This window comes from Cynoglossus semilaevis, chromosome Z, assembly GCF_000523025.1.
Source record: "Cynoglossus semilaevis isolate Cse_v1.0 chromosome Z, Cse_v1.0, whole genome shotgun sequence".
Lineage (NCBI taxonomy): Eukaryota > Metazoa > Chordata > Actinopteri > Pleuronectiformes > Cynoglossidae > Cynoglossus > Cynoglossus semilaevis.
In genome coordinates, this window is record NC_024328.1 from 19,610,470 (window position 1) to 19,632,638 (window position 22,169).

At 38.5% G+C, this 22,169-nt stretch overlaps 1 protein-coding gene across 1 annotated transcript in view; it reads left to right on the forward strand.

Moving 5' to 3' along the window:
• Positions 1–22,169, forward strand: part of adgrv1 (adhesion G protein-coupled receptor V1) — a 109,245-nt gene that overhangs the window by 61,484 nt on the left and 25,592 nt on the right. The window contains exons 84-89 of the mRNA XM_025053295.1: positions 67–239; positions 345–591; positions 978–1,117; positions 1,942–2,102; positions 3,645–3,745; positions 20,789–20,905. Coding sequence (XP_024909063.1) covers positions 67–239; positions 345–591; positions 978–1,117; positions 1,942–2,102; positions 3,645–3,745; positions 20,789–20,905 — 939 coding nt within the window. The remainder of the gene's footprint in view (positions 1–66; positions 240–344; positions 592–977; positions 1,118–1,941; positions 2,103–3,644; positions 3,746–20,788; positions 20,906–22,169) is intronic.

Consider the following 22,169-nt stretch of genomic DNA (forward strand, 5'->3'; position numbering starts at 1 on the left):
ATTAAAATACTTAAATACTGTGTATTTCTAATAATTCACTGACTTCATTTACTTCTCTCTCCTCAGGTGCTCGTAGAGGCAGAGAAGACACCATTGCAAGAAAGCAGCCGGAATTTGACCAGCAACCTTTTGTGTACTCTGGCCAATCCCAGCAGAGCTGACACCAGAGGCCTCAGTTACCTTGCAGAGTTGGCAGAGAGGTTTGCATTCTCTCTGCTCTCTCACAGCCAGTGTGAGATGTGAGTATTTCCCTTTTTATGTTAAAAAGGAATCTTTTGACAGATTAAGAAGAAACAATTTTCAAATTAAAATCATATCTTCTCCTTTCTGCTTCCTTTCTTCAGAAGAGCAACAGTCCTGGAATCATGTCCATACATGAGCATCTCTGTCTTTCAGTGGTACCCAACACAGATCAACGGCCACAAGTTCAGAGGCAGAAACGCAGACTTCTTTCAACTTCCAGATAATTTACTATCAGTTCCACCAGCTCTGACCTCTGACTGCAACAACCTCAGTCAGATTCAGCTGACCGAGTTCAGAACTGACCACTGGTTCATCATCAATGAAACAATCAATGATTTCAGTGGAAAGGTAGGAAAACATAAAGGACGGCTTGAGTTTTCCAAACCTGTGGAAGATGTTGTTGTTTTCTGAATTCTTAGAATCCTATGATAACATTTTGACATTCAAACCATAATAATGCAATTTGCATTTACACATTTTCAGTTTTGGCTTGAATCTCCAAAAGTCCGAAAATGTTCTAGTTATGACTTATTCAAAGCATATGTTTTGAATAAACATATGTTTTGAATAAACATATGATTATAAATAGTTTCAGAACTTATAATTATGTCTTATAATTTACTTTTTAACCTAAATATTCCATCAATAACCGGCAGGTGGCAGTATTGCTTTAAAAGAAACTATGTTGACTGTTTGATTAACCCCACAGATGATCGCTGTTCCCTTGATTCCAGGTATTTTCAGTCAGCCTGAAGGACAGAGGCCCAGGTCCTCTAGAAGCAGGTAAAGAGGTGGTTTATCGACTCCACAGCCCTGGTCAACAAATTAAACCTGGTCGATCTCAGTGCCTGCTGTGGAACCAGACCACTGCCAGGTATAGTCACCCGCAGCCACATGTCAGTTAAACTCATACTAAGAAACAACTAAGAATATCTAGTGTATTAAAGGCAAAGTCTTAAATATAATGATGCCTTCAGTGGTAATGGTAAATGTTGCTTAAATAATCATGCCATAATGTCTCTAGTGTGAGAAGAGCAGATTAAAATGACTTTCTTTACTCTTAATAGAAATTGAACTTAAAATTAGGAACAAGAAAAACAGAACAGACTCAAAACAAAGTCATAAATAATGGTTACACCCATTTATTAATCAATTAGTTTAAATTTAGCTTTGAGTGTCCAGTACATGTACAGGTCTCTTTGTCTCTTGAACTCACTTTGTTGAGGACATTCTTGAGGCATAGATAGAGACCTGGCTGGAACACAGTGTTACGACAGGTTGAGAAATAACAGGTGTGGTTTGGCTTCAGCACTTGGATAAAATGTAACGGACTACAAAGACAGATGAATAAGTGTTTGTTACAGAGCAGGAGGCAGGAGAAACACAATTGTTCTCTCACAAAGAGAAGTCCATAGAGCAGTGGAGTGAACTTAATGTTCTCCAAAGGTGGAGATTTCATACAATAGCCATTCAATCTCTGAGAAAATAACTAGGGTTACTATATTCTTAATATAACAATTCTGCGGAAAACTCCACTTGTGTTCGCATTAACACATAAATCTAACCAATTGTATTCATAAACTATGACCTGAAGTTAAAAAGAAAGTCGTTTCAGACTTGTATTTCTGACAGTGACATAGGTGTGAAAAAATAAAAAATAACTTTAATAAATGATCTCTCCTCTCCATTGCCTTACAGCTGGACAGCAGACAGTCAGTTCTGTAGAGTTGTCAAAGAAAGTGAGAACTTTGTGGAATGTGCCTGCTCTCACTTGTCCATCTACACAGCCTACGCAGACTTTGCCACACTTGCGTCCTACAATGAGGCCTTCTATGCCTCAGGATTCATCTGCATCTCAGGTACAGCATTTTAAAAAAAATTTTTTTCACCAGCGGGCAGTTAACAGTGTCAAACGAGATGAGTAAAAAGACATGCTTTTCGGATCAGTGAAAACCTTATTTTCTCTATTATGTTGTATTAGCATTGATGTATTAACTTCCATCCATCCATCCATGTTCATCCGCTTATCTGTTACCGGGTGACGGGGGCAGCAGTCGCCACCTAAATCACATTGCACCGTACCAACCCCCACTAAACCTTCCTGTGGGTGGTGAGTCCACTGGAAGGTACCAACCGCCCTAACCGGGAGTTGAACTTACCCAGGAGGTGAACCCTGGGATTCCACACCAATGACAGAGACATTGCCTCTGGGCCAAAGCACCACTGATGTATTAACTTAAAACATATATCAAAAATAAATATAGAAGGCAGAAAAGGTTACAGTATTTGGTACATTCACGTGATACATTATTATCTTTATTTTTAGGAACAAGGGTAATTGATATGGTTCTAAGATACTGTAGATTATAAGTTTATATTTGAAATAAATGTAAAATATGTGTATAGAACAGCTTCGACAAGTTTTATCATCATATCTATGTCAAGAGTTGACCTCCCTAACTAGTGTTTTTTTTTCAAGAGTTCCTTTTTATAGCTCGATTGCTAACCCTGCTAGCTTTAAACGGGAACTTTCCAGCTCCACCTGATTTGTTAAATTCATAGTTCTCTGATTCATAGTCCACTAGCTGCCAATTTACCACTGAGGTGCTCTGAGCATGGCACCGTCCCCACTCACTGCTCCCTGGGTCCTTAAAGCTGCCCACTGTTCACTTTGGTGATGGGTTAAAAGCAGAGGTCACATTTTGGTTGTGTGCTGTGTTCACAAACAAATAAAATATAATAATCAAATATAGATAGCCAGATATGTAGCAGAATCTATTTTATTTAAACAAATAACAATTTATTTCTATTTGCTGTAAAACTGTCAACTTACCATTGTTCATCTTATTATTAGTTCTCATTATTTATTAATTAATTATATTTATATATTATTAATTATAATTTAATTATCTAATTACATACAAGTTCGAGATAAATCAGCTATATCATCAGAATGGAGAAATTAGATGGTTTTAATCTAGCTCAGTGGTTCTTCAACTTTCTATACTCTGTACCACCTGAGAAAACTCTGATCTCTCTGAGTACCACCATGATGACCAACATTAGAATATAGCAGCGTAGGCCTTTCCTGTTAGCTTCTACCACACAGGAGAGAGGTTTATAAATGTTTAGAAAGATGTTTATGTTTAAATGTTGTATTATTTGTACATGGTATGTTTCAGATTTATTCAACTGAAAATGTAAATGTGAAAATATGAATTTTCCCCGTACCACAGTTTGAGAACCACTGGTTGAAATGACTCCATCAGCAGTTTTTGTGTTTTTCAGAAACTGCTAATCCAGGTGGAATCACTTAACTATGTTGTAATATATACATATATTCTATATGTTGACATTACATTAAGTGGTCCTTATGTCATTTCATTTTTACCTCTCTGTAGGCCTTGCACTGGCCATTATCTCACACGTGCTCTGCTCCCGTTTCCCCATGTTTGGTGCCAAACTGCTCACCCACATGATGGTGGGCTGCCTGGGAACACAGGTGAGAAAATTCACTCTCAGCTCTGAGGCTTTAGTGACATTCTTGTCGACCAAAAATGGGCACAAAGACCCATAATGGGATGCTCACAAGTTCTTGGTAACGCAATTGTTTAATTTTCTCTCCGGACAAAGTGATAGAAGCATCTATGTGTTATGTGCGTTCTCTCTGTTCTGCACTAACATATTGTCTTTTAGCCATTCTTAGAAAGGTGCATTGACATTAACATAGACACACACACACACACAAACACACACGTGTGCGCACGCACACACTTATCACTGAATGTCACTGCCTGCGTAGTTTGCGGGCGGCTGTGTCATGACAACGCAACCATGCACCCCGCACTTGTATCCATTAAAAAACGCAAGCTGTCACATTAGCAGAGAGTGAGGCAGATATGTGGCGGTCAGCCGGACCCCACCGTGTGTGTTTGTGTGTGTGCATGAATGAGTGCGGGACTGGTAATTTTCCACTGGTCTCCCCTGTCTTCATTTGACAAACACGAGCCCCTGCTAAAACCCAGTGTCGTTGGGGGCAAAGCAACTTGGGCTCTGGTTGTTTATGGCCCAGGCAGAGCCCCTGAACCTGAGGTGGTTTTGGATGGAAAATTCCATCCTGTTCTGTTTCCTTGTTGTTACAGAACTTGTCCTTCAAGGCCTTTTCTTTGTTTCTATGTCCTAGATGAAGATGTCCACAACATCCTATCATTCTAAACTGTTAATATCTCAAAAACACACCTGCACTTCCCTCACCTTTATGTTGAAGCTGTTGGCAGAGGACTAAGTGGTTTAAACAACCACAGGATGGAGGTCTGACTGTTCATATACTGGCATTAAGAGTTATTTGATTGATGATAAGGTGCCGGTTACTGACTAAAACATGGATCATTTTCCATCATCGAAAACACATACTCTCTTTATCTTTGATCTAAACAAATACTACTGTCTTTTTTAATAAATGTCACACAGCAGATTTGTTGGTACAGATGAAAATTTGAACCACAAGACATACTGTGTTTATGACCAAGAGCCGCTTTAATTAATGGGCTTTAATACAACTATCAGTTCCATAAACAAAACTCAATACAGGCAAAGATTATTTTATGTTATTATGATCTCAGTCATTGATGTTTTTTTTTTTTCAATTTTTAATTAAGTTATTTATTTGATGAATTCATCTTGGTTGAGTCAATTATCACAAAGACAGTTGTGCTTTTTTCTTTTTATTTGAGTGATTTAGCTTGGAGCAGGCTGCAGCAGTGTGACCTTTCCCTAAAGGACAGTTGATGTATTGCTGACATTTTTTGTCTACAAACTCTGCCAAATCGATGTGTAGCCTTGTTACCCAATAACTGCTCCAATGCAGTGGGGATCTCAGTGACAGTAAAACAGAACTGCCTCTTGTGCTTTTGGAGGTCAAACCTCACATCATTATCATCGTCATCATCAACATCATCATCCATTAAAAATGACCACTTCAGCTCCTGACTTTAGACAGAAGAGTTTTGTTGTATCTGGAAATGACCTCGAAATAAATGAGCGATTCTTTGTATTTGTGCAACCTCTTAAGTAAGGGTTAGGTGTTGAAGTTTTAAACGGTCTGGCTGTCTGATGTCAGTATGAGTTAATTGTTTGGGAAATCAAAAAATACTAAAAAGCTTTAGGTCAGGTTTATTTAACGCATTTTATCTTGTTTTCCAGTTATCACTTTTTTGATATTGTCTAATTAATAAAGTTATTGAAACTTGATTTTTAAAAGCAAGAAATAACTTTTGTCCCAGCAGCTTCATCACCTCTCTCTCTTTTAAAGCGAAAAGGGTTTTTTTTCTGAGCACATGTTTTATTATATCAGATGTCACACCGCCGCTTCATCCTCTTCTCAGCAAGACAACTAAAGATTGTCTGTGCAGAGTGGAAATTTACCCAGGTCGTGTGACAGAACCTCCAGTCTGTGTGGCTCATCTGTATCCGCCACATGGGGCAAAAAATAGTCAACATGTGTAGTTGGTCCAGTCTAACCTGTGTCCACCATGAGTGGGTGTCCAGACTGGACAGTTATATATGATGCTGCAACTTCTGTTCTGAGAATATGTTGTTATATATATTTTATTTTTGTTATCTACTAGAAGGAATATATGTTTTCTGTTTGAAAAAACCCCCCACACAGAATCAGATATTTTTAAATGTGGATGACAGTGACACATGGTCACTAATGTTATTACAATCACACTCTGACGTCAGCGTCAGTGTTGTTCTGTCCTGAGGATGGACCGATGCCTTCCGTGTCTATCCCACCCAACATTAAGCCTTGGCAGCAGTGAGATGGATGTTTTCTGGCTCTGGTTCCTCTGGTTTTTCCTGTCATTATTCTTTATTTCTAATCATTCAAAGGAAATCCAGTTTCCCATGTTTAAAAATAAAACAGACTTTCTACACAGATACAGATAGGGCCGGGTTTTTGAGATACAAACACAAGCCAGCAATCCTAGTGCTGACGATGAAGTGATAATAATAAATTAATAAAAATGTAAAAAATAATTCAATTTTATAGGTTCTCCTCTCACATCTCATACTCAGTGGGAAAAATATATATGATGCACAGCATCTAGAAATACAACTGGTAAATCTATTGTAGAAATAGTGTGATGAGTATATGTAGATATGTAGTTTGTATTTACACCCAGCCGTATGAAGTGTAGGAAATGCAGCAGATATCATCACCATATACCGGCCTGTGACTGGATTCCAAAATAAACATCAAATAATAACGTTAGACAAAAAAGTGTTTTTTCTTTTTCATTTTATTTGAGTGTCCAGCCCCCGACAGTAGTACTATAGTTGGCAGTATAGTAATGGCACAGTCAGAATCAGTTAAATGTTTGTCATCCTTTGTGTCATGTGTCACAACTTTCTGAACATGGAAAATAGATTATTATTGATTTAAAATTCAAATTAAGTATTAGATAAAGTACAAGCTGAACAACAAAAGAAATGTAAATCACAGATCTCAAACTCATGGATCAGGGTTCTTTGTGGTACACAAACCTCCCACATTTGGCCTGTGACTAGTTAATATTTTTTTCAAATAAGTTTAGTTATTCACTAAATAGGATTCTGATGCTGGCCATTTGGAAATGGAAAGATACACAGAAGTAATATGTAATATTTATATTGACCAAAAATCGCTTTTTAAAAAAAATATTTGGGCTTTTTGTATTGAACATGTGAACAGTTTAACAGTGATGTGCCCCCAACTCATTTGTTTGAGTTGGAGACCCCTGGTGTTAAGACCCAAACACCTAATGCAGAGTTTTGAGAGAAGTGGTGTAATACCTGACAGAATTATATCAAGTGTTGATTTTTATGGTCTGAATGTTTGGTCTCAGACTAGTGCAATGTTGCTTTTGATGTGTAAAACAATTCTTCTTTAAACATCAGTTTCTTCACTTACTGTATGGAACAAACTGATCCCTGGTGGATTGTCTGCAGACAAATATTTATATTTGGGTGTGAGAAATTAGACATCTGAATTCAGACTGTGCTTAAATTCCTTTCACAGTCCTGGCAGTTAATTCCCACACTGTGGTCCCAGCACTCCACTCCTTGTCTATTTAGGTGATTTTGAGTTCTGGTTATAAAAGGTTTCCTTTGAGTTCTGGGACTGGTTCCAGCATTCAGCAGCCTACTGCTCAAGCTACAATGAGATATACACACATAAATACATATATCCTTTAACACACACACACACCCATGACTCATAAGACCCTTTATTAGCATCACTTCCTGTCCTAGAGAAGAATAAAGAAGTGGCGTGATTGCTGTCAAAAGGTCCTGTTTGTGGTGTGTGTGTGTGTGTCTGTCTCAGAGAGAGGGAGAGCTTGCATGAAGTTTCCCTGGTATTCACGAAGAGGAAATTGTGTGTTGCATAATCCAGGCTGCTCCGTGTCTTTTTTGGTAAAAGTTAACATCACCACCGAGTCTGAGGCTGTAAATAAAGTGAGTGATTCAGGAAGTTTATCAGTTCTCATGAGAAACATCCATCCATCCATCCATTTTCATCCGCTTATCCGTTACCGGGTTGCGGGGACAGCAGTCGCTACCCAAATCACATTGCACCATACCAACCCCCCAAACCTTCCTGCGGGTGGTGAGTCCACTGGAAGGTATTAACCGCCCTAACCGGGATTCGAACTTGTCCAGGAGGTGAACCCTGGGGTTCCACACCAATGACAGAGACATTGCCTCTGGGCCAAAGCGCCACACTCATGAGAAACAAGCAATCGTTAAACCATTAAAGGCAGACTAGGCGTCTGTTTGACAGGGTTCTCTCTGTGCTTGCTCTTGCTAATGTTTAATGTCTGCAATGTTTTAGTTATTTAAGAAAAGTTATTTTTTTCTATAAAAAGCAACCAACTGATGCAACTTTATAATAGAACTTGTTGCCCATGTTTTACTGACCTACTTCAAAGGACACCAGTAAATTGGAAAAGTTACTAAGAAGATCAAAAGTTGGTTTTGATGCATGACAAATATGCAGAAAAAAGGGTCATAAGAAAAGTACTGTAAATAAACTGAACCCTAAATGACAAGCGTTGGCCAAAAGCAGACAGGATCCAGACCAACAGAGATTTTTGATGTTTTCATTGATACCATTAAGATAAACTGTAATGATAAGATTACGCTGTAAGAGCTTTAAAGTTTAGACTGACCTTATGAAAAGGAAAACTAATGACCAAGTTAGAAACTATAATGGTTCACATGTTAACACATACATTCATATTTTAAATTTTCTTTTCTATTTTTGTATTTTCTTTTCTTGTTTCTTTCTTTCCATAACAGTTTTTGAAAAATAACAGTGGATGTTTGTGTATATAATACACTAAAAAATTTGCTGTACTTTTGAATACATTTTTATGAATCACTATTAATCTTCACAGTCATACAATTCATCGCACATTGTCAGGGCCAGGAGTGAGTGTGTGTGTGTGTGTGTTCTTGGTACAGCTATGCCTTTATTTTAGGAGAAGACACATGCCTGTGTCGAGTGAGAGTGGATGTTGAGGTTCGAAATTTAGTTTGGAGTTTGCATTTTTATTATGGTCATAGTGAGTGTGTGTGTGTTTGTGTGTTGCCTTGACTAAAGAAAAAAACATGTAATTGTTTTAGAACTCTTCTTGTTAACATTTGTTTTCTTCTTCAACCTTATTTGTTCAACTCTATTTTCTGTCATTTCAGCCTCTAAACAGAGACAAAATTATATAATCGACAAGTCCTCGTTTTTCCCCATATATTTATTTTAGAAAATGAGTCTAATAGTGTCATGTAAATTTTATTTTTACAGTCCTCTTCTCTCCTGTCTGTCTCTTTTGTTCTGTTATTCTGCTAGATCAGACTAGCATATCCTGCATGGTTCATTAGTCTGACCCACCATGTTTTTTTTATATGTTCCTTATCTCATAACTAGTTACAGACTCATTGATTAATCTCAGGGACTCATTAATCAGGATGTCCATCAGCATAATTACATAATTTTCTCGTAAATGAGAGTGTGTTTCCTGCAGTGTTTGATGAGAAATAATGTTTTCAGACGACACTGCAGAATTAATCCAGACTTTTTTTAAAATAGCCTGCTTTTGCTTGGTTTAATAGATGAACACAAATAAAAAACACTTTGCACCTTGACCAAGTGGATGGATCTCCCAGCACTGGTTTTGGGCTGACTGCAGAGCCAATTTTTGCACTAATAAATTATTATATGAAAAGCTGAACTAATCTATTTCCCAACCTATTAGACAGATGCCAGGATTGTCTACCACATTTAAACACCCTCTGTTAATGTCACATCGCTCACATGACTTACTGTGTGGAAGAGGATAAAATACACATTGACAGTGTGTAGTTTCCCTCCTTTTGGTGTAAGTACTACTAAGGCTTAAGCTCTGTATAACAGTGTCTTCATGTCTCGAGTTCTATCATATCAGTGTCATTATCACAGAATTATGAGTGAAGTTATTTATTTACCAGAGTATTCAGATGTTAATATTACCTGAATTACCTCCTGAGATAAGACACACAAACACATCATAACCCATTATATAAATCAGGTATTACATTATATACTATTATATACTGTACTAAGCCATGTTTGTCCATCTCCCAGCGTTTTAATAGCAGATGTAGTTCAGATTAAATCAGTTTTCTCATCAAGCGCTGGACTCTAGCAGACTCTGACCTCTCTGGACTCTGGAACTTTCACTGCCACTTTCTTCATTTGCCAAATGTCCCAACAGCTGCTGACCCACTATGCATTTCCATGAACTTTCCTCTATTTCCACACACACTCTCAGGAAGCTGTGGACGTGTTAAAGCAAACAGGAGATGCTGATGCATGAGGGGGAATCAGTGAATCACATGCAGTTTCAAAAGGTTTCTTCTAATGTCCGCACAATGTCTGCACACAGATCAACACAAAAACATATTATACTATACTATAGACTTACTATAATTGTCTACCATACACTCCTGGCTCTGTGTGAGTCAATAAAGTACTTTTAGTACCTGGAACTGATTTCCACTGCTATGCTTGTTTTTATGGCTTGTAATTACTGCTGTGATGTGTAACATTTAGATAAGAAGGTGTTTCCCATATGACACTACATGGACAGCATGCCATCTATGGTTTAATTCATCTTGACTGGAGCTAGGTCTGTGGACTATCTGGCTGTAACCAGTTTGTCCCAGGGCCACATAAAGGGTCAAACATCCATTTCCTATCCCCAGACCCACACCAGCTCTCAACTCATGAGCAACTGTGGCTCACACCACAAGTGCAAGAAACTACTTTTTGTGTTTAAAGTAAAGTTTAAGTGTTTAAGAGATCATCTTTGATAAGATAAAAACAACACATGCATTTTTCAAATGTCAAATTAAAGGACCACTGATTTAGATGCTCCTTTTAGCACACTTTCAAGTCTACATTTTCTTAAGGAACATAGAACTCCACAGGATCTCCCTATAATTCCTGAACATGCAATCTTTTTCCTGACCACTGCAATGACTTGAGGCCTTTTGAGTGGAGATATTCAGGTATATATCCACATGTCTGCTTCTTTTGAATTTTAATATCAAAAATTTAATCACTGTTAACACAGGTCTAGTCTTCCACTGAAGGCGTGTTTCTGCTGCCTCTGCTTCACCTTACTTTATAGTGACACTAAACCCTGAAGGAGTTCTTAGGGTCAACTATTTCAAATGTACCAACAAAAAACACTTTTTACATTTGTTTTATCTGTGACAGTAGTCACTGTTGTCTGCTGTTGCCCTACATGTTCGAGTGCGTCCACACAGACGCAGGTACCTTTCACCTGTTTCTGTGGAGCCATCCAGGAAATGGAGAGGTTGATGACACTGTGCGTGATAAACACAGCACTTGTCAAAGTCCCTGCACTATTTTTGGCATTTGACAGCTTGTCTTGGCAGACGGTTAGTGTGCAGAATGGATTGAACCTTGTTGGTTTAGAAGAGTGAAAACGCAGTTTCACCCAAAACCCCTGAGGTCACGGCTGCTGCTGTGCTGCTTTGTCGATAATACGTAGAGGGCATTTGTCTAGTTGTTGTACAATTTTACAAAATTATTTTTGCAACAGTTTACAATGTTGCCACATAGTCAAAGAAAATTATTATTACTATTTTGCTAACACCAAGGGAGTTTCCTTAGTTAGCATGTTAACTGGTAGTAGATGCTGTTATGAAAGGAGCATCCACCAAAGGAAAAAGATTGCAAACTCTGCGCAGGAATTGTGCTTCTTAGTGCAACATAGTATATAATGTATACCTGTCTTTGTTTACTGTAAAATACTTTGAAATGATTTATTGTGTCAGGAGCAAGTACAAAAGCTGCTGCTGAATGTGCCTAACATGTTGTTTCCCATTAGTTTTGCACTACATAGCCACATACAGTGAACTTGTCAAAAGTTAAGAAACATTTGTTTTTAATTTGCTAAAAAAGTGCAACACTACAATATTTTGTTTATCATAGTCTCAGGGCACAAGTTTATATGATATGATGAAAGGATAGTGTCCTGTGGTCCAGCCAGTGTATATTTACCTTGCTAAAGGTGACTTGGATTCCAACCAGTCTTTTACTGGTGTGGATCCAAGTAGGATTAAGGTTCTGTTTGTGTTTAGGTTCTTTTTATGTGTACCTAAAGTTTTCCTAGTGTTTTAGCTCCATTACTCAATCAGAAGACATGTGGAATAAAGGCTGTGTTTATCAGAATTAGGTCTGTATGACAATTCTCTCTGTATGTATTTTTCTGTATGCAGTGGTAAACTCTCAGATATGAGCTTTAGGACAGATAGTGTGATTTGTGAAGCATTATGTTATTGATCATTTTTGATATTTAAAATATGAACTGCAGGACTGTCACATAGCACATGACTTAATGCGTATGTGAACCTACTCATGTAAGTCACTCCAGCCTAGGCATGTATGCAATACAGTGGGCATGAGCCTTTATTGCCTTCGACCTGTGGGGGTCACTGGTGTTCCACAATCTGAGCAGTTGAGTTAAGTTCAACTGTAGCTGTGAATTAAGTGGTTGGACAGTGGATTTCCATGATAGGACTCTATGGAAATCACTGCACTGTTGTTTACGGTAAAAAAAAAAAAAAAAAAAATCAAATCAGTTAATACCTAAATCTCAGATTTTCCTAAGGAGATTATTCCTAAGGGGGTTTACCGAATCTGACTGCTGACGTAGAGCTGTAAATAAAAATCTGGCAATTTGAGCTCCAATTATAGGTACACAGATTTCAGTTCTGCTGTTAGTGAGTCAAACATGAGGCCTACAGCCAGTAGCCTGGTGCATCTAGCTTTAGCAGGCACAGTTTGAGTGGAACGACAAACGTTTACTCAGTCCCACTCTCAGCTCTTAAAGTGTCATTACAGCCACCCATGGGCGACCGTTTAAAGCTGCTGCAGGTTTGTCTTTTCACACAGACAGAGTCTCTGTAAGATCAATGGTTGGTTTGTGTTTCTGTGAATGAGTCTGATCAATGTTATCGGACAAACCCCAGGATTCGCTAAAACAAGGCACAGTCATCAGTGCACATGTAACGCAACAAGTTATAAAACAAAGAACTGCATGTTCAGACTGATTAGTCATTCATGATCTTTATATGTCAAGTATCCCCACTCCTAGTGACACCAGTTCTAAACATCACTCTCATTATAGTAAATCCCAATAAAATGCTCATATGATTTTACAGGTGCAACGTGGGTTACATCATAAACCCGCCTCAGTGACGCAGGGTTGCGGATGCTTGTTGTGTAAATTTTACACATGCTGCACATGACTCTGTGTGCAGATACTGTTTGTGAATTGTTTTGCTTATTAAGGGTTTTAAAATTGCAGGTTATGTAACCAAGAGTAATATGTTGCATTTACCCACAGCAAACATGCAGTGATAGATATCATTTTTAATGGGCTGAATGGAGCATTTGGTGGTGGGGAAAAAAAACTTGGTGGTCTTTACATTTATTCTTTCTAGTGTTACAGAGGGAGAATTCCTAGCCTCCCCTTGAGGGGGAGCATCATGCTGTGTTCTGATAAATATCTGAGGATAAGTGCTACATTTTGTTTCTTTTAAATGTAGTCATGATAACAAAATAGCAGAAGGCGAATGTGGTCAAACCATTATTCCTGTAGATTTTCTATTTGTGGCTAGGTGCACACCCACACAACGTATCCACTGAGGAATATACAGTACACACACTCAGCATATGCGAGGGCAAAGCAGAAGCACACAGCATGTGTGTGTTCAGGGAGCTGACCCCGTGCAGCTGGTTTCATAGCCATGGGTGTATGCACATGAATCCCTGTACATGTCTTGTGCCCAGTCTAAAGACTGTTCTGTCTGGCCTCCAGACTAGATCGCACCAGATGTTGAGAGAGGAAATTCAAGGGGCCTCTTGAAAGTGGTCCTGTCGTGATGGAAAGCAGCTGCAGCTTTGCAGCATCAGACAGTATTTGACTCAAGTGTGAATGGGTTATAACAGAGGAAGCCTGAGAGGAGGACTGCAGCTAAACATGTTGATGTGGGAGGTTCTGCTCAGATTGTCAGTATGGAGGAGGAACGGAAACACAGCTCTCTGCATGTGCAAACCCAGTGTTATCAGGAGGCAGTACTTCAGCTTTCCTTAAGGGGTCACCAACTATAATCATTCAAAGGCCACACACCTTGGGGGTTGGACACTCAAAAAAAGATTTTAAAAATTACATTTGTGTCTATTATTTTTAATGTTTATTTTGGAATCCAGTTCCAAGTCTGGATTCAGAGTTTATGTATTTCTGATACAGAAAAATTTAGTAAATGTTTGAAGAGGTTTTGCAAACAGATTCCTACAGATTCCTAACAGATTTCTACAAAACTGGTCAATTATTGAAATGACTGTAGTAGTACTGGTAGCAAACAGCAAACTGTGCAAAGTAATAAGGTTTATGAAATGTCTAAAATCGATTTGAAAAAAGACTGTAGTGAATAACAGTTTTTATTTCAGACAGGTTAATGAAGATTGCATCAAAGAGCTGGCAGCAACAATGGATAAGCAGAATTTTTATAATGTGTATATAAAAAAAATACTTTATGTTGCAACTTTGATGTTATAATACAGTTCACTGAGGAAAAACAAACTCTGGTTTTGTCCTAGTTTCTGTAATCTCCTGACCTAAAAAATGTGTCAAATGACTGCAAACTGGTTGTTGCCTCAAGTTTGTCAATGGCTGTCAGGAATGTGAGTCATTCCCAGAAGTTTAGATACAGGCTCTTGATGTCATCCTGTATAGTTCTACACAGGTACACAGATACACTTCTTCACCACAGCAGAGCGTTCTCACGTAAGAGAATGTGGATGCGGTGTTGTGGTTGTTTGGATGTGAAACACACCAGAGGAGGGTGGCTGTTTATTTGCAAACAGCTGACTCCAAATACACTCCAGCTCAAGGTTCAACACCAAACATTTCTGAACTTTACTGCCAGATTTTGACCTGAGACAACTGGGTATGTGTGTTTCAAAACATCTGTCGTCGGTGGGCTCCATGGTGAAGCTCGAAATGTCCTGTCCAAAAATATGGTAGAGGCGACACCAGCGTTGGAATCCACTGTCCCCTATTTTCAGTTAAATTTATTTCACATATATCCAGTGCATGTGTTAGCCCACTTTTTTATCTTTCCTCCTACACACACACACATATGCTAGCCCACTAACCTAACTATCAGCCCACCCACGTGACCTGTTTATTGCAACTTGCTGTCCCATGTGCATCTGGGCACAAACAACACGCATGCATGAAGTGAGAGGCTGTGGCACGTGAGGAGAACGGAGATTCCTGCACATGTATATTTCACCAACACTGAAATATAATATCTATGTCGAAAACAGATTCACAGAGAACAGAGAGTGGCTGATTTACTTGTAATGCACTGGATGGACTGAAGTTGGATCAGGAGAGGTGAAAAGATTGATGAATAAAACTGAACTGACGTCCTAAAATGTCTGGACTGGACGGCGTTGTTTCAGTCATGATTTGATGAGATTAATAATTGAACTAGTATTTTCTCATTTCCTCAATCTTCCTTTTATTTGTCTCTGAACAAAGGCATTATGGAACTCACTGGATGCAGGCTCTGGCTGGAACCAGCTAGATCAGACCGGTAGCTGTTAGAAAGGAGGGGGAGGTGAAGGAGAGGCAGATAAAGGGAGGAAGAGGACGAGGAGAATGTGGGGGTAATGAAGAAAAAAATGTGAATATTAGAGGGGAGGAAGGAGGAAGGGAGAGGTGGCCGTTAGGTGAGTGTTTTGGATGGAGGCAAGATGGTTGGTCCGGCAGGCAGACAGTCAATGCCCCATTCTGTCAGTGATGTAATGCATGGAGAGGAGGCTATTTTTAGCCAGAGTGGTACACTAAGCTGCCTCAGCATTAGCACACACTGCTATTGATCAGCAGCAAAAATCTTACTGTTTATCTTTCTGTGTGTGTGTGTGCATGTGTGTGTGTGCGTGTGTGTGTGTGTTGGACCTGCAGCGTTTTTCTGTTTACTGCTGCTAGTCCATCTGTTAACATCACTGTGTCATTCAGAGGAACTTTATTTTGTTGATTCCCTTTTCCTTGTATATATTCTGCCTCATCTTCCATTCATCCATCCATCTATCCATTTTTGTCCGCTTATCCGTTACCGGGTTGGGAGAGCAGCAGTCCCCATGACCACCACCCAAATCACACCATACAAACCCCCCTGAACCTTCCTGCAGGTGGTGAGTCCACTGGAAGGCACCATCCGCCCTAACCGGGATTCGATCTTGCCCAGGAGGTGAACCCTGGGGTTCCACATCAATGAGACCTGCCTCATCTTGACAAGTTTAATTAAAAACAAACTGATTTATTTTCAGGGTTGATAAGAAATGTGGAACTACAGAGTAAAGTGATGAAAGATGAGTCATATACATATGTAAGCAAATCTGACAGTTTTTGTTGTCATGTTTGTTGTCATGTTTCTGGCTTCCATATTCTAATCCTAGCATTCAGGTATCATGTATTGTGGCTTCCTCAGTTTCTGTTTTGCCAGCTACAGCACAGTGACGCTGCCCCTCCCTGTTTGTGTATTCTGAGGGCCCAGGCAGGTTGATGAAGAAAACAGGTGGAGGCTTTGAGAATCTTTATGAAGTTAATATCACACTGAAAAACAGGACCACACCTATAACACACCTACGTAAAGTTCACAGTGCTAATCCACCCTGCAGCACTCACAGAACAATGGCCTCAGTTGTGTTTTTTGACCTACAAATGTGAGGCTTTCTCCAGAGCCATGCACTGCAACAGTGTTTTCTGAGGATTTACTTTTATTTTTATTTTTGATCATTTTCTTCTCCCGTGATGTGTTTGATTGTCATTTATCCAGCCATAAAACTTTAATAATATATCATAACATCTTAGTGAGAGGGTCATAGTACCATGTTTCTAGTTATATTACATCTAGTTATACACTGGTGAAATGAGGTGAACTGTGATTATTGTCATAAAATATTACCTTTTCAATCCTGTCCTCCAAAGAAACATCTTTCCATTTTCATCACAGCTACAACACCGTTAGACAGTATACAGTCTGCAGTTGACCAAGTAACTTTCTGTGTAATTGGGTTGATGTGCAGTGTGAAAGTACAAACTCAAGCTAAACCACAGTGAGGAGACNGCAGGAATGTGTTTACAGCCAGTTTAGAGGTCTTTAAAATTGACACAGCATTACATAAGACTATTTATCACTGGTATAATATAGAATAAAATACTATTTAAATTAACTTACTGCTGAAATTGTTGAACTACTTAAATAAATTTACCATCAGGACAGTAAAACACTGACCTGTAGTATGAAAACAAAGAACAGCTGGTTTTAGTGGAAATGTTGACGCAGTATCTGGTCTTTAGATTGATGCATATTTTCAAGTTTGTGCATTTAAAGGATCACTCCCAATACAAGTAACAGTATTTGTGCATCATTAGTTCTGGACATTTGTGATCGAAACTTTGTACTTAAATTAAGATGTAATAGTTACTGCTCTGACTATTATTATTTCTTACTGTGACCATGTGGACCACATAGTATTCACAGTAAGTACTACAAATGCTCATTTGTAGGGATGTTTACTGTACCAGTAAGTAGATTAACATCACATTAAGCCCCAACCCACTCTGGGATATACCTGATCCTGGTTTGTATGGTTGAAGAATTCAACCTACTGGTAGATTTATTTGTATTTATGTCTTGTATTTGTCATGTTTTATGTACTACAGAAAATCTATACAAACTAAATGACACAAAGCATTATTAACCTGAATCCAGTCACTGATAACAATAGCATGTCCTATATTATTCACAAAAGGCATTGGAAGCATTGGAAGCCGGTCAAGGCCCTGGGTGTTCACTGTCTGTATTTAAACTTTTTGAAAACAGACAGCAGGTGCTTTGGCCCAGAGGCAATGTCTCTGTCACTGATGTGGAACCATAGGGTTCACCTCCTGGGCAAGATTGAATCCTGGTTAAGGCAGTTGGTACCTTCCAGTGGACTCACAATCCGCAGGAAGGTTCAGGGGGGCTGGTATGGTGCAGTGTGATTTGGGTGGCCCCTCGCAATCCGTTAACTGATAAGCAGCTGAAAATGCATGGATGGATGTATCGAAAACAGACAGGGAATGAGACAATCTCTATTCGAATACAACTGGGATCTTCCCTGCTTTCTGTTGACTCACGCAACCGGTTTTGATTTTTGATATTGAACTCGAACGTAAAACACAAAAACTCCTTTTAGTCTGGTTACATTACAACACAGAGACATGCTTTTCAGCTCCTTAATTTTTCTCTGGCTGAGAGCTGTTGTCAACAAATGACGTAGCTGTATTTCAAATCTTATCACCTGTTAATTAAATATTCTAGCTGAAACTCCATCTGAAAAGAAAATCAGCAGACCATAAAAGTCATGTGACTGACGCTCACTCTCACATTGACTCAGTATTATTGAGGTCTAATATTGAAAGAGTATACAGTATTAGATTATGATTGGACACCAGAGTTTGTATATTTCTTAATATGCTGCAAAAAATAGACAAAAATAGATAAAAAATAGCATTTCTTGGAGACAGACCTTCTAAGTCAACTGCTGCCTTACTGTAAAGTCTGTATAATTTGAAATCAAGTCATGCCACTGCAGTGACTTGGGCTATGACTTCTGGAACTTGACTAGGACTGCTTTTTATTTATTTAGTAGCTGTAACTTTCTTTCTTCACTGACTCTGACACCAAACCTCTGGGACTCAACTAGGAGTTGACCTCTCTTTAGCTTCTGCAACTGAAAACCCCAGTGGCATAAATTAAACCTTTTTTCAATGACTTGTAAACTAACTCTATACCTGGGACAATAGAATGAGACAGGATTAGAATTTTTCATCCTTTACTTGGACTTCAAACCCTGAGGGTTCAACCTGAACTTTTTGTCACTGACTATAATGTGAGTACTGAAACTGTTCAGTACTTTAACTCTCACTCTGAGTAGAAATACTTGAATTTGACTTAAACTAAATGTATGGATTTGGACTCAAACACTGAATGTTTACCCAGAAACTTTTTATTTTCAACAGATTGACAGTTTTCTTCAGTGACGTGGACTTTAAACTTTGGGGCGTTCATGTTCACTCTGCTCATATGTTTTCTTTGTGACTTGGATTCTGACTTAAATACTGTGAAATTAAACTTATCTCATAATTTAAACACTGGCTTCAAACTCCAAAGACTCAACTACAAAACCACTTGTGAGTCAGGAAGTAAAACATCACAAATGTTCTTTGAACTTTGATTTGATTTGAAGTTGACTAACTAACTAACTCTAACCAAAACAGAGTAAAATCTTGTTTTGAAGTCCTTTCCTAGGCTTAGCATATGTTTACATCTAATCGAAATCATTTGATTGAGCACAGTGTTGTGTCTCACACCTCTGTTCAATCACTGATGGTTTATCCGCCCCTAATAACACTTGTGTTCGCATGTTTGCCTATGCGTCACACATCCTGTAATTGATTTGATGTTTTTGTTCCTCTTGGTAATTTTCCAATTGTTTTGGCCTTTCAGAAGATTAATGTTGTGCCAGTCCATGTTTCTGGCTAAGTGAGTTTCATCCCCTGCCAAAAAACCCACAAACATGCTGAATAATCTATGTTCCCATAATAGACCAGTTTCCCCACTTAGGCAGGTTTCCAGGCAGTTCAGCCTTTATAGTCCTTCCTGTGCCATCCCATTCACTCTGCAGGACTTGGAACATGAATGGGAATGTGACTCATGATTCTTTTTAATTTGATATTTTTTTAACTCCCCTGACTTTCCAATAAACTCAGCTAATAGTTACAGGCAGTCTTAGTAGTAAGAGCTGGGTAACCCAGTGATGGTTATTACAGACTTTTCTGGTATGTTTTTAATGTAAGAAAAGATGACCAATTGAAAAAACATCAGGAAAGAAAAACAAGAGAAAAAAGGGCATGTGAGGAGAGTTGGCATTGACATCACCTTTGCTATGTGGTTTCATGTGAAGGGCAAGTCACCTAATATTATTCTTTATTACAGGTAATCTCAGCTCAAAACAAGTCAGGTACACGCTGGTAAATACACACCTGGTGTGGATGTGTTAAAAAAGAGGAAAACATGTTGTCACTGGTCCCTGTGTTTATTTACCTGGTCGCCATAGTGACTGTCTGATGCAAATGAGCGTTACTCGTTTTTCTTAGTACTCTAAGTTAAAAGGAACAAAAAGAAGAATTACATCACTTTATACACATATACATATACATATACATATATATAAAACTTTAAAATAACCTAATAAAAAGTCCTGAAATGTACACTTTAAAATAACCTAATAAAAAGTCCTGAAATGTACCCCTGACTACAACTCAAGTCTCATCACTGATCAGATCCTAATGTGTTCAGACTCGACTTTAGCCTGTGGGTGCAAAACAACTCTGCATCACAAGCATCTGTAGTGCCCTTTATTCTGTTATTGAGGAAAATGCATTGTCGGCACATTTCTACAAATCTTTCTCTTTCTCTGTGTGGGTTCAAATGAAGGACTACATTAATCAGTGTTGTTCATGTTTTTGTTTGTTTGTTGTTTTGGCTGTTGCCTGCCGACGGCCTGCTAATGTAACAGGTCTGCAGGATAAGGTGTCTTAATTGAGAGGACCCGAAATCAGAACCCTGCTGTCTCCTTTAATAATGTATAAATCAAAAAGCAAGTTAAATGTGTCTTCATGTGCTTTGTGGCCCGCTGATACTGCAGGAAGTACAGAGTCCTGAGTGCTGAGATGGCCATTTAATCCAGTATTTCTCCTGCAGGAGGAAAATATGCACAGATAGTAAATGCTATAATAGGCACAAGCTCAATAACTGTGTATCTCAAAGACATTTGTTAAAAGTGTATCTTTCATTTTTCATTTCTCCACAGATCTGTTTCCTGGTGTCAACCTTCCAAGGTCAGGTGTTTTCAGAGGACAGTTGTGCCACCTTGGCACTCTTCTCTCACTACTTCCACCTCAGTCAGTTCTTCTGGATGCTCATACAGGTAGAACACACACAGAAATACGTACATACAAGTGAATAAATGCCACATCAGAGTAATGAAATCAAAACAGAAAAATAATTCCTGCAGTTTGGTGTTGATACATAATAACTGGTTTAATTGGAATGAAGTGTTTTGGCCTGGACAGATCTTATTTCTTTTTATCTTCTATCTTTTATCTCAAATCCCATCTTCTTTCTACATCATCCAGGGAATTTTCTCCAATAGCATCAATATTTCCATATGATATAGAGGCAGAATTGGCTACTTGGCAAAATAATTTCATCATAGGCATATAACATTTTTTAGACCTTTAATGAATGGGATTTTATATCATTCTAATATTCAACATCCATAGAAAAAGTTTTTGTTACATAATCAGGGTAGATCATGATAAATTACACTTGTGATTAATCAAGATTAATTGTATTTCATAATTGTAATCTCTAATTGTAAATATTGCCTACTGGTAAATAATGTTGATCTACTGCAGGGGGCACTAATGGCACTCATATTCCATATTGGATTTGTTTCCAATATGAATTAAGTTATTTTCCTTATTGTTTTCTGCCTCTTTTTCTCTTCTGCTCTCAGCAGCTCAAATCCTTTGGGTTTCTATGACTACACTGGCTAATAGCTCTGTTTTCAGATGTGATAGAACAGTCAGAGGGCAGTGTCACTGCACATGAAACCACCTACTTAGACTTCAAGGCATTAAGACGGTTCATGTCTAATTGTATAGTTTATTTTGGTAGGAGACCCTGCATTGTCCCTTTTATAAAATATGTACATTTTAAGTTTTAAATGCATCTCTGCCGTACTATAGTTTTTATATTAAACACATGTTTCGATTTTAAAACATCTTTAAAACATCTTTTTCCTCTGCAGCACTTTTCTTTTCATGACTTGGCAAATATGATGTCACCTGTTCTTTTATTTGGGCCTTATGTGAACCACGTGTTCTGTTACATAAGAAGTCATGAAACTTTTGAACACCTTCTGGGCCCAGAATGGTGGGTATGAAAGTAATAGCAGTGCTGACATGACCTGAGGCTGGTACCATTTAGTATCGCCTCACTCTACTGGCCCCTACCCAGCCGTCCTACTTGACATTTTGCCTTTGGTTCATGTTGTTCTTTTTCTTTGTTGTAACATCTAGGAACAAAGCTGCTCACACAAAGCTCTGGTGTGGAAATATTATTGCTTGATTTACTTTGGCAGCTGAAAGCGCCATTTAAACTGAACCTTTTACTGATTCTGAAACACT